Consider the following 16,107-nt stretch of genomic DNA (forward strand, 5'->3'; position numbering starts at 1 on the left):
ACAGAAAGAAAACCAAAGAGATTCTTCACAGCCAAGCCCTTAGAACCACCACAAACCCCCACCTTAAACCCCAACATCATTCACATTCAAAAGTCTGAGAAAAGAGACAAGTCTTATGGGTGGCCTTAACATAAGACCAGGAAACCTCATTTCAGAGCGGCAGAGGTAAGGCATTCCAGAGGGTGGGGGAGGGGGGACATAAGAAAATATAGGATAACAAGTTGTATCAAGACAAATTTGAGCAGAAGGTAATATTAATTGATTCACATATTGTAACTGAAGAGAGTGTCATGAATAATAAGGGAATACCAGAATGCATTACTTTATGAACCAGAAGGATCTTAAACAGAACTCTAGAGTGAAATGGAAGCCAATGAGCACAAATTAATAAAGGCATAACATGATCAAAATACAAAGCTCTAAAAAGCAATTTAGTCACAGTATTTTTTAGAAACAGGAGTTGATGCAGGGATGAAACCTTGACACCGAGTCTTAGCATCATAACGATATTCTGCTCTCTTTCTTCATTCTTGTGTTTTCTTGTTCCTCTCCCTTATATATCCTGCTGCTTGTTTGCATTATGGATAAATATTGTGTGACTGCTTATTCCCCTCCTTCTCATTTCTTAGAAGATATTATTTAGTAGATGTTGTTAATTTTTGATATATAATGTTCCATTGATTGTTTTTTTTATTGTTCACCACCTTGATGGTCTCCAAATGGCAGCATATACCAAACTGTGTAAATCCTATATAATAATTTTCACCTCCAACGTTCTGTCTTGCAGTCTGTGTTCGTGGCTGAGTTGGTCTGCTACGCTCCGAAGCCAGGCTGACGTCACACGCAGCACTGACCAACCGCACGACAGCAGCACGAGGCCCCGCCCCTGCTGCCCCGCCCCTCCCCCAAGGTCGTCGCCGCCGCTCACCCCTTCACCCCCCCCCCAAGGTCGCCATCACTCCCCCCCCTGCTCCCCCCGAGGTCGCCGCAGCCACTGCTCCCCCTCCACCCCCCCTCCCCCCGAGATCACCGCCCAGGCCCAGCCACTTTCCCTCCAGGTCCGCCCACCCAAACACATCTGCCAAGTCTCCCGCGAAACACGCAGCGCCAGCTCCCATTTCAGGCCACTGCTGCTTCTCCTGTTGAGCAGCAGCGGCCGCTACAAAAACAGCTGTTTTTAAAAAGAAAGCACGGCACTGCAGGCAGCCATCAGGCATTGGCTGTCGACTCTGCAGCCGCTCCTCTTGCCTCTCATGTTGCTGCGCTCCTCCGGGTTTCTCCTCCAGGGGCAGTGACATGAGAGGCGAGAGGAGCGGCTGCAGAGCCGACAGCCAATGCCTGATGGCTGCCTGCAGTGCTGTGCTTTCTTTTTAAAAACAGCTGTTTTTGTTTTTGTAGCGGCCACTGCTGCTCAACATGAGAAGCAGCAGTGGCCAGAAATGGGAGCTGGCACCGAGTGTTTCGCGGGAGACTTGGCAGGTCTGTGGTAGGCGTGCCTGGAGGGAAAGAAGGGGATAGAGAGAGAGACACGGGATGGGAGAGGGGGTAGACGGATGGAAGGATGGGGAGAGAAAGAGGGAAAACAGATGGAAGGATGGGGAGAGAAAGACACGATGGAAGGATGGAGAGAGAAAGGGGGAGATGGATGAATGGATTCAGAAAGAAAGGGGAGAGACTGGAAGGATGTGGAGAGAGAAGGGACACTGAACAGAAAAGGGTAGAGAGATAGAGAGACACTGGATAGAAGGAGGGGGAGAGAGACATTAGATGGAAGGATCAGGAGAGAGGGTAGATGGGTGGAAGGATGGGGAGAGAAAGAGGGAAGACGCTGGATGGAAGGGTACGGAAAAAATAGGAGACACTGGATGGAAGGATGCAGAAAGAAAGAGGGGAGACATTGGGAGAGGGTCCTGAGACCAGAGAGGGGGGTGGAGGGGGTCCTGAGACCAGAGGGGAGGGGTGGTCCTGAGACCAGAATGGAGGGGGTCCTAAGACCTGAGAGGGGAGGAGGAGAAGAAGGGGGAGAGGAAGGGGGGAAGGGGTCCTGAGGCCAGAGAGGGAGGGGGTCCTGAGACCAGAGGGGGAGGGGGTCCTGACTGGAGAGTCATGGGAGAGGAGGTAGTGTTCTATTGTGGATTAAAAACTGGTTAAAAGACTTCCGGTGGAGCCGGGCGGCAAAATGGCAGCGCTGCCGTGAGCTCCGTCGTGCCACAATATGAGGCCCCGAATTTGACGGTCCAGACCCGCTCCAACGAAACATCAAGGGCCGACGGAAGGCAAGGAGACAGCTACCGCATGTGAGGCAGTGCCGCGAAACTGACGGGAGCAAAGAAGAACTTAAAAATTTAAAATCATCAGCGCGCCGCATGGCACAAAATGGCGGCCTAGGCGGAAATTGCACACTGCTTGACGGCAACGGGCTGACAGGAGAGAGCACCTAAACGGATGAGGTCGGAGCAGAACGAGGAAGAAGGGCGACCAGGATATACAACTATATAGAAGGGAAACAAATCAGACGATCGATACAAGTCGTCTAGTGCTGGTGAGAACGGCCGTCTGAAGTGGTAACAAACAAATGCTTACTGGACAGCTAATGCCTAAGTCACATTGAGGCTTTGATTTTTCCAGCTAAAAGTCTGCAATAGCGGCTGGTACTTTCAAGAGAGTGGTTTCCCTGAACATTGGCACGAGAAAGAAAGGGGTGGGTAGTTTGCACTCAGAGGAACGAGAAATCCCCCTGTTTTGCCGTACAAGGTATACTGAGGCTTGACTTATAGTCGCAAGAGTAGATTTCAGAGAAGCCAAATATAATCACGGATTGTACCCAAGATTTCTGCGGGCTGGGACTCTCTCGATGCTCTGAGTAGTATTTATAATTGCACTCGCAGGTGGGGCAAGAGGTGACGGAGGACGCCCCTAGTTTTTGCATGGAGCAATACCTGAAGCCTATGTCCTTGGGAGCCACGCGAAGAGGAACAAAGTTCGAAAAAGAAAAAACATCTCCACTTAAACCCGGTCAAAAAATGGCTGACCAGAGGCAATCTGGGGCTGGAGAATTTACTGAAAAGCAACTCGCCCAGATTACTGCCGCAGTGAGCGCGGCCCTCAGCCCCAGATTTGATTTACTGGCCGGGCAGATGAAAAATATGGAATCTTCAATGGCAGACACAGAGAAGAGAGTGGATGAGGTCGAAAAACGGATCTCCATAGTAGAAGATTCAGGATCACAGCATTTACAAGAAATAGCACGCCTGCAGGAGCAGCTAAAGCTGCAGCAAGAGAAATTAGAAGATATGGAAAATCGGGCACGTAGGTGTAATTTAAGACTTGTTGGACTACCAGAGAAAGTTGCGGAGAAGTCTCTGGGGCCCCTGCTTGAAACGTGGTTGAAAAAAGAACTGGCTTTATCTGATAGCTACGGAGAAATGTGCATAGAGAGGGCACACAGACTGGGACGCTGGCAGCAAGGTATGCAGAGGCCCAGAATAGTTATTATTAAAGTGCACAACTACTTGCACAAAGAAGAGATCATCCGAGGCTTCAGAATGAGACGAGATTCCCTCACATATGAAGGGTCCCAGATAAAAATTTTTCAAGACTACTCGGCAGGAGTCCAAGAGCGAAGGAGACGATTTCATCCGATATGCGCTGCATTGGCCAACCAAAACAAGAGATTTATGCTAATATATCCTGCCACTCTGAAGATACAACATAAGAATCAATGGCATTCGTTCCAGCAGGTTCAAGACGCGCAGCAGTTTGTAGATGTTGAATTAAAAGAACCAGAACCTTGAAAGTAAAGGTGGACATGAGGGACAAGAGCCATAGCAGTGAACCCCTGCGTTCGGGGTCCCAGGACTGGTAATATATAAATGTAAATGTAATGGTAATGGTTGAGATTTGCAGGCTCGTGTTTGAAGCACTTGGTATCCTATAGTTTGGTGGAAACCAATGGGGCCTGGATTATCGGAGCGACTTGGGGATGCACCTTTTAATGTTGCTGTTATGGTTAAAGTTGCATTGTTGAAAACATTGTGGGTTAAAACGTTAAATTGACTCATTGTTACATATGATTTAAGTGTGATCCTGGCACCAAACTCTAGTGCACACAACAGAATAAATACAAGAAAAGAGGAGAACTGGAATAAAACACGGGGGGGGTATGGTCACGTCAGGGGCTTCATGATGGCAATAGAAGTCAATAAGGGTTAATACATGGCAGGAGGGATAGGGGGAGGGAGGGGGAATAAGGGGAGACAACAAATGGGATGCAGCACACAGAGACACCAAAGAGAACAAATGGAGGAGGAACGAAACTGTTTATTAGTAAGGAAAGCACTAGGTGACAAAGACACAAAAAGGAATCCATTTACTTTATATTTAATGAAGGCTGACGCAGAAGGTGAAATGATAATTTATTTAATGAGGCGGCTGGGGAAGGGCTGGGACCCAGTAGCCGAAAGATATAAAACGAAAAAGAAAAGATGCTATATTGTTATTTGTACCACACTGTAAGTTAATATCATGGAATGTAGGGGGCATCACATCCCCATGTAAGAGGAAAAAGATTTTAAAACACTTAAAACATTTAAATGCTGATGTTGTGTGTATGCAGGAAACTAGGCTGTCCGATTTGGAACATGACAAACTCCAACAAAGCTGGGTTGGGCAGGTGCTCTATGCCTCAGGGGAAGGGAGAAAAGGGGGGGTAGCGATATGTTTCCATAAACGTTTAGCCTATTCAGTTAAAAAAGAATTACAGGACTCTGCAGGACGATATCTCTTGGTCAAATTATGGTTACAGGGGAGAGAATTATATATACTAAATGTATATGCTCCTACACCACCGGAGAAATCATTCTTCCCTAACTTGTTGAAGCAAATGACACCATATCAGGGTAAAGATTTGATTGTAATGGGAGATATGAATTGCCTGATGGACCCTAAGTTAGATTGTACAGGGGTAAGAGGACATACACAAGCAGGTCACAAAGAAGGGAAAATATTGAAGGAATTTGGGTACTCTCTCTCTGTGATAGACGCCTGGAGGAACTTACACCCAGAAACCAAAGAGTACTCGCATAGATCGAGAGCTCACGGTACGTGGGGAAGGATAGACTATATATTCATGTCCGAATCACTGTTTTCTCAGGTCATCAATTCCAAAATGGAAGAGATATTAATTTCTGACCATAGTCCCGTATGGGTTGAATTAAATGACCCCAGTAGATCGGTGGCAGCTAAACGTTGGAGATTCCCGAGTTATTTAGCCAATGACAAATCATTTCAAAAATTTTTAAAGGCCCGATGGGAGGAGTTCGCTCATTTCAATAAAGCTCACCAATCCAATCCCCAACTGTTTTGGTGTACAGGAAAGGCTGTTTTGCGAGGAGATCTGATCGCATATGTTGCGGCTAGAAGGAAGAGGTCTGCGCGTAGTTTAATTAGTTTAAACAAACAGCTGGTGAGGGCAAGACGCCGATATTTGGCACAATCAACAGAAGTTAATAAAGATAGATACTTAGCAATACAAGCTTCCATCAACTCATTATTACATGAGAATTTACTTAGAAATCAGACCTTTCAGAAATATAAGTTCAACAGATTTGGCAATAGGGCAGGGGGACTCTTAGCAAGGATGGTTAAGGGGAGGGGCGGTAATCGGACGATCCCAGTAATTCGGGATAATAAGGGACGTATCACTAACAAATTAGCAGATATTCAGAAAACCTTGCAAGAACACTTTATGCACTTATATAAGAGAGAGCAATTGGGGGGGAGGGGTGCAATAGGGGAATTTTTGCAGAGGTCCGGAATGCCACAACTTGAAGAAGAAGAGATAGCTATGCTAGATTCCCCGATACAGCTGAAGGAGCTGCAAACCGCGATTAAGGGCTTAAAGTCCTATTCGGCACCTGGGGTAGATGGATACTCGGGAGAGTTCTATAAAATTCTGCAACTCTCCTTGTTGGGGCCTCTATATGCATACCACCAGGCGGTTGTCTCAGATGGGAAGTTCCCATTGCATGAGAATACCGCGAGTATATCTTTACTATTAAAGCCTGGGAAAGCAGCAGAGGAACCGGAGTCATACAGACCTATCTCATTAATTAATGTAGACATCAAATTGCTGGCAAAGATTCTGGCTGAACGTCTTAAAATGTACCTTCCCAGGATCATTGGGCCTGCGCAGGTAGGGTTCATACCAGGGAGACAGTCAGTATTGCATGTGCGGAAAGCATTATTGTCCATGGCCCAATGCAGACATCAGAAAATCCCTGGGTTAATGGTCAGCTTAGATGCCGCTAAGGCATTTGATAGGGTTAGTTGGGACTTTCTGTTTGAATTACTAGAATGGATGAAATTGCCTAATGGGATGCTGCGAGCAATACAGGCCCTTTATAACGATATGAATGCACAGGTTGTGGTCAATGGTGGGGCAACGGCAAGGTTTTCTGTAGAAAGAGGAACACGTCAGGGTTGTCCCCTCTCCCCATTGCTATTTGATTTGACTCTGGAACCCCTGATTAGGATGTTAAATTTGGATATTGGGATAGGTGGAGTACACTTGGGAGATCATGAGGTGAAGGTCCTAGCTTATGCGGATGATATCCTTATGTTGCTTACTGATCCCCAGCGCTCATTACAAACTGCACTGGAGGTGATTCAGGAATATGGCAATCTATCAGGATTCTCCCTGAATTATGATAAATCGGGAGCAATGGCCCTTGATGAAACGGTTAAAGTAAAATGGCAGGGAGAGTTCCCTATCACATGGGTAGGCCCTAAATTAAAGTATCTGGGGGTGATGATTTCTAATAACTATACCTCGTTATATAAGGATAATGTAAACCCCCTCATGGAAATGACTAAAAGCAAATTGACCATGTGGCAGGAATTACCACTAACAATTTGGGGAAGGGTTGCGCTTTTTAATATGATGGTAGCTCCCAGATGGCTCTATGTATTCCAACAACTGCCCCTCTTCCTAAAATCTAGGGACGACAAATTACTCATTAAAATAATACAGGGGTACTTGTGGCAAGGGAAAAAACCAAGATTAACATATGAGCAACTTACAACACCAAGGGACGCGGGAGGTATGGGCCTTTTGAATATTAAGTTCCTGACGGTTGCCTGTTCGATGAGACATATAAACGACTGGTACCGAGGGACTTCGGATTTCTCAGTAACACCTGTGGAGACCACCAGGATCCCAGGGATGCATTTTAGTACATTACTGCATACCGGGATTGCTTTGCCTCTGGACGCTTTTAAAATACATCCGTTGCTACGAGCGCTCAGGGAGACCTGGAGATGGACATGTAGAAGGCGCCACTTCTCGGCCCGAGTATCACCTTGGTTGTCGATCCGTAACAACCCGGCCTTTTTACCTGGGCAGGGAGGTGGAATATTTTACAAATGGGGAAAACAGGGAATGGTGTACTTAGCACATATTGAGGCATATTTTCAAAGCACTTAGCCTTCCAAAGTTCCATAGGTTTCTATGGAACTTTGGAAGGCTAAGTGCTTTGAAAATATGCCTCATTGTGACAGAAGAAGGGAAAATATATTCCTATCCTGAGCTCCAACAAAAGTATAAGATCTCGGGGAATAACCACTTTGCATATTATCAATTAAGACATTACTGGGCCTCTCTAGATTGGAAAGATTTAACGGAGGATGTGGTGGAAGTCTTAGCGGAAGATTTCACCCTTAGAGCTCAGCTTGCTGTCCCTTTGAAGTTCCATCATCAGCAGCTCAAAGATTCAACGGCCGAGCTAGACTACAGGAGGTTGGCGCGAGGGTGGTCACGGGATTTAGACTGTACAATTTCCCCTGAGACCTGTAAAACGTACCTAAACTCCTTATACAGACAAAGGCTGTCAATTCCGCAGAGAGAGAGGTTATACAAGTGGCTCCTCAGAACTCATATATCTCCGAGTAGAGCATTTAAAGCTGGATTTGCAGAAAATGGGAACTGTCCGAAATGTAATTCTGAAATGGCCACATTAGGACATATGTTTTGGGGTTGTAAGTATGTACAAAAATTTTGGCAACGGGTAGGGCAAGAGATAGATCGGATTTGGAGTTGCACATTCATTCAAGATCCACAAATATTATTCAACAACTTTAGGTACACAACAATACCTCCGGAGGGGCTCAAGGCGTTCTTATGCATTGGAATGTACTATTGCATTAACACAATTTTGCAATTTTGGAGGGGGATGGAGGAGCCTCCCCTGCAAGTGTGGCGGGGTCAAATGCTTAAACAAATGCGAGTTGACCGATGCGGAATACGAGAGATAGATAGTCTACCGGGCCAGAGGTTCAGGGCGCAGTGGGAACCATTGTGGGAGACCCTAACACCCCGAGGGAGAAGTTATTTATTAAACTTCTGAAATCGCTAGTATCTTAGGCTATACACATGATCTTGGGGAAGGGTGGTTTGACTAGGTGATTAATATGACACCCTACTCAATGAGGCTGAAGACAAATATTCCACCTTTTAAACAAGTCACCAGATTGATAATGAGGGATTTCGATAGACATGTATGACTGAGATACCATCACATCCTTTAAGTGATAAGGGGACATAATTGGATGCACACACATTAGCTTGAGAGAGATAACGGCCTTAGGTGGTGTCGCTTAAACTTGCTCCTTTTTGATATAAGTTAGATGAATAAGAAAGGTGTCAGACTCTGTGTAAAGTAAAGGGAAGGGAAAGGGTGGGATGGGTGAAGAAGTAGGGATGGGGGGACTCTACAACACTAGCTTTACCTGTGAAAAAAGAAACAGGAAAGATTCCAACGAATCTATAAGAACACAAGATTCGGTTGGGAGATACAAGGGAAGGCGGGGAGGGGACAAGGGAGGAAATGTTAAACAAAAAGTTGATGATGAATGCTGTTATGTTATTATGCGAATGGAAGTCTTGGGGTGACACTGTGTGTATCCCGGGCTATTGTTGTGACAATATATGTTTATCATCAATAAAAAATGTTATCCCCTAAAAACTGGTTAAAAGATAGAAAACAGAGAGTAGGGTTAAATGGTCAGTATTCTCAATGGAGAAGGGTAGTTAGTGGGGTTCCTCAGGGCTCTGTGCTGGGACCACTGCTTTTTAACATATTTATAAATGACCTAGAGATGGGAGTAACTAGTGAGGTAATTAAATTTGCTGATGACACAAAGTTATTCAAAGTCGTTAAATCGCGGGAGGATTGTGAAAAATTACAAGCGGACCTTACAAGACTGGGAGACTTGGCGTCTAAATGGCAGATGATGTTTAATGTGAGCAAGTGCAAAGTGATGCATGTGGCAAAGAGGAACCCGAATTATAGCTATGTCATGCAAGGTTCCACGTTAGGAGTCACGGACCAAGAAAGGGATCTAGGTGTCGTCGTTGATGATACGTTGAAACCTTCTGCTCAGTGTGCTGCTGCGGCTAAGAAAGCAAATAGAATGTTAGGTATTATTAGGAAAGGAATGGAAAACAAAAATGAGAATGTTATAATGCCGTTGTATCGCTCCATGGTGCCACCGCACCTTGAATATTGTGTTCAATTCTGGTCACCGCATTTCAAAAAAGATATAGTGGAATTAGAAAAGGTGCAGAGAAGGGCGACGAAAATGATAAAGGGGATGGGACGCCTTCCCTATGAGGAAAGGCTAAAGCGGCTAGGGCTCTTTAACTTGGAGAAAAGGCGGCTGAGGGGAGATATGATAGAGGTCTATAAAATAATGAGTAGAGTTGAATGGGTAGATGTGAAGCGTCTGTTCACGCTTTCCAAAAATACTAGGACTAGGGGCATGCGATGAAGCTACAATGTAGTAAATTTAAAATGAATTGGAGAAAAGTTTTCTTCACTCAATGTGTAATTAAACTCTGGAATTCGTTGCCAGAGAATGTGGTAAAGGCGGTTAGCTTAGCAGAGTTTAAAAAAAGTTTGGACAGCTTCCTAAAGGAAAAGTCCATCGACCATTATTAAATGGACTTCGGGAAAATCCACTATTTCTGGGATAAGCAGTATAAAATGTTTTGTACTTTTTTGTGATCTTGCCAGGTAATTGTGACCTGGATTGGCCACTGTTGGAAACAGGATGCAGGGCTGGATGGACCTTTGGTCTTTCCCAGTATGGCAATACTTATGTACTTATGTACATAAGTATGAAGAGAACCAGCTATAGACATTTTCACGGACACCAATTTTCCACGCATGGTTTAATATGAAAGATCAACTAAATCAAACTCTGTGCTAAGGTCAAGTAAGACCATGATACTCTGCATCTATGCAATGTCTTAATCGCATTCAATAAACAGATCAATTAAGTCTCTGCGAAGTGTCCTGGGTGAGCCCTGCTCATCTTGGATGAAAGACTTTTTTCACTCTCCTGCTAAATGTAGATTGGCTTACTGTGGTGGTGTGCTTTTTATTTTGTCAGGGCACTTTTTAATGTTATTTTAACACTGCAGTAATTTCCATGCAATTAGTTTACTGCATTAAAAGTTTTTTTCAGTGCATGTATTAGAACACTCTTAACCTTACTGTATATTTTTCCAACATTCTGTTGGGTTAGAATGGAAAAAAAAGGGTCTTGGATAAGGTTTTTCCTCGAGGACTACAAAAGGGAAGGAGCATCTCTACTCCACTGGCTTTTCAATATAAAAGCTAGTGGATCTATTCTAAAATCCTTTTTAGAGCCGTGTACATTTTTGGCACCATACACACATGGAAATATTGATTAGCAATTCAAATCTGCCTTCCCTCCTCCCACCCATAAAAAAAACATGCAGATACTTTCATCTGACACTTTTCTTTTATCCAATCAGTTTTAGATTATTGTTAAATTTGTTAGAATTCTGATGATAAATATTTTTAACTGGCTGATCCACTGATTACTGGTCAGCTATCAAATGGGAATGCCAAATACACATGCTAACATTTTTTCAACCCCTGAAGGAACCCATTTATTTATTTATTATTTTAATCCAAAGGCAAAAAACAGCAACTTGGCCAAAAGCATCCACATTTTGGAATACATGAGTCACTGCACAACTTCAGGAAGAAGAAATACTCCTAAATACCAAGAAAATAATTTGCATTAATTAGCATTTGAGTAAAGGCAGTGTACAATTACAGTGGTGTCTTTCATTCAAAGAATAAGCAGGCTTCTCATACACTGCCAGCCTCCAGCAATCCCAAAGGGATTGATTTACCTTCATCTACACAAAGAAGATTCTCTTAACAGATGCAGACAAAATGACATTTTTTTTCTATCCTAAGGGGACGTATCATTTGTACAAACTTTGTAGAAAGTTACAACAGGTTTTTTTTTTCTCTACAGGGATTCTTGTTTAAAAAAAATTTGTTTTCTAGGCTTCAAGACTGATATGCTCCAACTATCTTCTAGCTGTTTTCCTTCTACTAGTGGCAAGTATCCTAAGATGTATCTCTCTCTGACCTCACAGTGCTATTGGTAGTCTGAGAGCTGATGTTTTTAATCACAAAACACTGCCAGTGCTAGGAATTGCATCTACCTGTTCTCCAACTGGGGTGCCTGGGAAAGGGGATCATTATCTCAGGGGGTTCTAGGGCAGGGGGATCCCCATTTCAGCTGGAGTGGGGGTAGAGGCAGGGACAATGCACGGAGTTTCTAGAGTAGCCTCCACAGTTTAAAATGGAAGCAAAGTTTACTTAAAATTTTAATTAACATACAGTTTTAACTAACTGCTTTTTGCATATAATTAGCATATTAAATTGGAAATTTTTAAAAAACCTGTGTTAAAAATCTAAAACACACTTATTACATGAAGCTGTAAGTTTTACCTGAAACATTGGGTGGTTGGGGGCTGGAGTTGGGGTGGAGCAGACTCTTAACTAGATAACTGCCAATGTTCAGCCCTTATTAACTGGATAAGTTAAACTGGACAAAGATAGATTGCTATTTATGCCTGAGAGACAACACGGGGAAGCTTTGCTATGCACTTCCCTATCGTTAATATGGGGAAGAAGCGCAAGGGGAACCTACAGATTTCCCCTCTGAATCTCAAGTGAGTTTCCATTACTGGCAGGTTACGATTGTGGAAGCTTTCATAACAAGAATGTCGATTTCTCCCGCTGAACCGCAAGAAATAGCGGCCATGGGAGATGCTGATGTTAGCTTGCGCCCTGATCAGCGTCCTACTCCTCCCCCTCCCCTGTTGGAACTCAGAGCCGGAGAGAGGCTGTAGTTGCTTGCATCACAGGATGGTGCTGTTGCTGGAGAGATGAGCCCTCGGCTGTCTGAAGTGTCTGGAACTATCTCAGAGAGGAGAGGAGTTTCTTTGACCCCAGCTGATTGCTATTTATGCAGCTCTATTTGCTAGGTTAAACTTATTCGGTTAAGGGCTAACTATCAGCACTTATCTGGTTACATGCTGCCTGTCCACACATACCTGTATATTTAATGCTGGTACCAGGAAATGGCCAGCATGGAATATCTGGGTATAATTTTAGTGGCAGCGGTCAGCGTTTTAAAAAAATGCTGACTGACGCCAGATAAATACAGTCTTCTTATTGGCACATTTCAAGAAGGAACAGAAAATAAAACATATTTCACAGAACTTTTTCTCATAAGGAGATGCACAGTACAGACTCTCACTCTTATGAACAAAAATTACAGCAATAACTCACTTATTTGTGAATGCTTTCTGATAACTGCAGTCAGGATGTATGATGCTTTTTGATATGGTAATTCAGGTTTACTTTGTTACTCTTGTTTGTGATGACTTATTTTAACGTGTATGCTTGATTGTGAGCAGCCTGGGACTGTGCATTATGTGGATTATACATTTGTTAAATAAATAAACTCACCTCTTTTGCACTTTTTATTTTGGCCAAGAACATACGCAGCTCCAAAGTTTCCGCAAACAGTGCCCGACATACTGCCTGGTAGTGATTAGGAGCTTCCAATGGTGCTGGAAGATGTGAAGCACATAACTGTGGAAAATAGCACAAAACATTTTATGCCTAGCAGTTCTAACATGTTTTAAGTTCCATCTGCTAATTTTCCTTGAAGACATTTTATAATAGAATTGCCAGTCCAAGAAAAGCCCAACTAGGCTCTGGCATTTCAAGTAAAAAAGCAGAAAAGTATGAAACAGTAGAAGGGTGTGGCTTGATTATATAAATGCTAGGATTCAAAGTTTAATAACACCCTGAAAAACATCTTTAAAAATATTTTGTGCCAGCCTCTGATGCCATACTCAGGTCCATAACAGTGCATGCAGGCAGTTTTAGTGGGTACTGCAGTGCACTTCAGATAGGCGGACCCAGGCCCATACCCCCCTACCTGTTACATTTATGGAGGGAACAGCGAGCCCTCCAAAACCCACCAGAAACCCACTGTACTCACATATAGGTGTCTCCCTTCACCCCTTAGGGCTATGGTAGTGGTATACAGGGGGGTCTGGGGGGCTCAGCACACAAGGTAAGGGAGCTATGTACCTGGGAGCAATTTATGAAGTCCACTGCAGTGCCCCCTAGGGTGCCCGGCTGGTGTCCTAGCATGTCAGGGGGACCAGTGCACTACAAATGCTGGCTCCTCCTAAGCCCAAATGGCTTGCATTAGGACGTTTTTGACATGGACGTCTTTGGTTTCGAAAATCGCCAAAAGTCAAAACGTCCATGTCTAGGGACGTCCAAATCTAGGAACATCCAAATTTAAGGATTTGGACTAGAGAGTTGCACGGGGACAGAAATCTTACCCATCCCCGCCCGTTCCTGCTAGAATCTCACCCATCCCCACCTGTCCCCACTGGAATATTACCCATCCCCACCCGTCCCCGCAAAAATTTAACCCATCCCAACCCGTCCCCGCAAGAATTTAACCCATCCCCACCCATCCCCGCAAGAATTTAATGGTGCATAAAAGAAAATTCTGGTCAGCTCCCTCAGTCTTTCTCTGGATTTGAGCCACATCACTGTAGGCAAGGAAGGAATGGAAGCTGAAACTTAGAACACTCTGGTGTGCACATGTAAGATTTGTCTCTGATTTCTGGCACTGTGTGCTGAGAAGTCACCACATGCACGCGCCAGTAGGTCAGGTGACATCCGATGCTCTTGCCTGTGTCAGAGCTGAGGTCTGCGCATCAGCCCGGGAGCAAAGAGGATTAATTGTTACATAGTAAGTGACAGCAAATAAAGACCTGAACGGTCCATCCAGTCTGCCCAATAGTCACACTCATTATCAATTCATGATTAAATCAATGAGTGTGATATTATATACTTTCGTGTTTCTGGAACATTGACCATAGAAGTCTATCTGGCCCTATACTTATGTTCCAACTGCTGGAGTTCTCGTTGAAGCCCACTCCAGTCTATTCGTCTTCTCATTTGTGGGATACAGACCATAAAAATCTGTCCAGCACTGTCCTTATGTTCCAGCCACAGAAGTTGCTGTCTAAGCCCTTTCTATCCCATCCAAAACCAGACTGCCATATATTAGACACAGACCATACAAGTCTGCCTGTTATCGGCCCTAGTTAATCACAGCCAGAGTCACTATTTAAGCGTCACTTGACACATCCACACACATGCAGCCATTTAAGGTTAGGATTTTTATAACTTCCATTTTCTAATTAGAGATCCTCTGTGTTCATCCCAAGCCTTTTTGAATTCCATCATCATTTGTGTCTCTACCACCTCCTTAATGGAAGACTTTCCACATTTGTGCTGTTAAAGCAAGGAGGAGGAGGAGGAGACAGCACTCAAGGTACTCAGTAGATGAGAGGCTGGTGCAGTGCAGTTTACACTTCCACAGGAATCCCGCAGAACTGCTTCCATCCCCGCGGGAACCCCGCAGAACTGCTTCCATCCCTGCGGGAATCCCGTTCCCGTGCAGCTCTCTAATTTGGACATCTCTGATGGTATTTTCAAAACGAAAGATGGACGTCCATCTTGTTTCGAAAATACGGGTTCCCCCACCCCTGGATTTTGCTGTTTTGCAAGGACGTCCAAATCGCAACTTGGACACCCCTTTCGAAAATGCCCCTCCATGTAACTTTGTTGTCCCACAAGTTTTTGACTTTTCTTGGGTATCCAGATAATGTATTTGTGGGTTTTATTTTAGGGTAGAAAGTGATCTTGTATTTTGCTCCCTATAGTAGGTAATCTCTTTTTATTTATATAGAGAATGTAATTTCTCAGTGTTTCCTTTTCTAATTTTGGTCCTTTATTTTGTAATTGGTGAGGATTGGTCTGTGTTCTGTAAGTGACCAAGGTGAGAGATTCTGCTGGCATGTAATTTGTGCGTGGATCCATAGGAGTCTGACTTGTCTGGCTTTTCTAATAGGAAGCATATTGCGATTCTGCATATTCACTGCTGCCTTTTTAAAGGTACAGTTACTGATATTTGTATGTTCAGAATTGGTGCTGTTAAGCTTTCTACATAGGCTCTGACAGGGCCCCCGAGAGGGGGGAGCAAAATTCCACGGGCCCGAGCCTCCAAGGGGGGCCCGGGCCGGGGTCTCTCTTTCTCGCCTGCTCCTGACAGGACCTGGGTGATCGCGTCCTGACAGGAGCAGGAGAGAGAAAACTCCTGCGCTGGGCCCCTCTTGGAGGCTGGACTTTGGGCCAGGGCCTCTGGTTTGGCTGGCAGGGGTCCCCCCAGCAGAAGAGGTCTTCTTCCAGTGCTGCTCGTCTTCACTCTGCTGCCTTGCCTGCCAAGCAGCAGCTTTTCCCCTCAGGCTGCGCATGCTCGGTTTTGAAACCGAGCATGCGCAACGTGAGAGAAAAAGCAGCCGCAGGGGCAGGCCATGCGGCAGAGTGAAGACGAGCAGCGCTGGAGTATGTGTGTGTATATCTTCCAAATCACTAGAGTGGCAATTCCATAAATTGGCACCAAGATTTAAGCACCCAAATGCTGTGTGCTTGGAGCCAATTCTAGAATAGCATGTGGGCGTCAAGATTCTTCTCCACTACTGCCAACTCCAGACTTCGCGCCTTCTGTCTCGCTGCACCCTACGCCTGGAATAAACTTCCTGAGCCCCTACGTCTTGCCCCATCCTTGGCCACCTTTATATCTAGACTGAAAGCCCACCTCTTTAAGATTGCTTTTGAC

At 44.6% G+C, this 16,107-nt stretch overlaps 1 protein-coding gene across 5 annotated transcripts in view; it reads right to left on the reverse strand.

The window, feature by feature from the left end:
- The window catches only part of SPIRE1 (spire type actin nucleation factor 1), a 305,419-nt gene that overhangs the window by 137,590 nt on the left and 151,722 nt on the right, over nt 1-16,107 (reverse strand). For all 5 annotated transcript variants that reach the window (XM_030212367.1, XM_030212391.1, XM_030212383.1 and 2 more), the window contains exon 4: nt 12,861-12,986. In XM_030212367.1, coding sequence (XP_030068227.1) covers nt 12,861-12,986 — 126 coding nt within the window. The remainder of the gene's footprint in view (nt 1-12,860; nt 12,987-16,107) is intronic.

The sequence above is a fragment of the Microcaecilia unicolor genome, chromosome 1, assembly GCF_901765095.1.
Source record: "Microcaecilia unicolor chromosome 1, aMicUni1.1, whole genome shotgun sequence".
In the NCBI taxonomy this organism is placed as follows: Eukaryota; Metazoa; Chordata; class Amphibia; order Gymnophiona; family Siphonopidae; genus Microcaecilia; species Microcaecilia unicolor.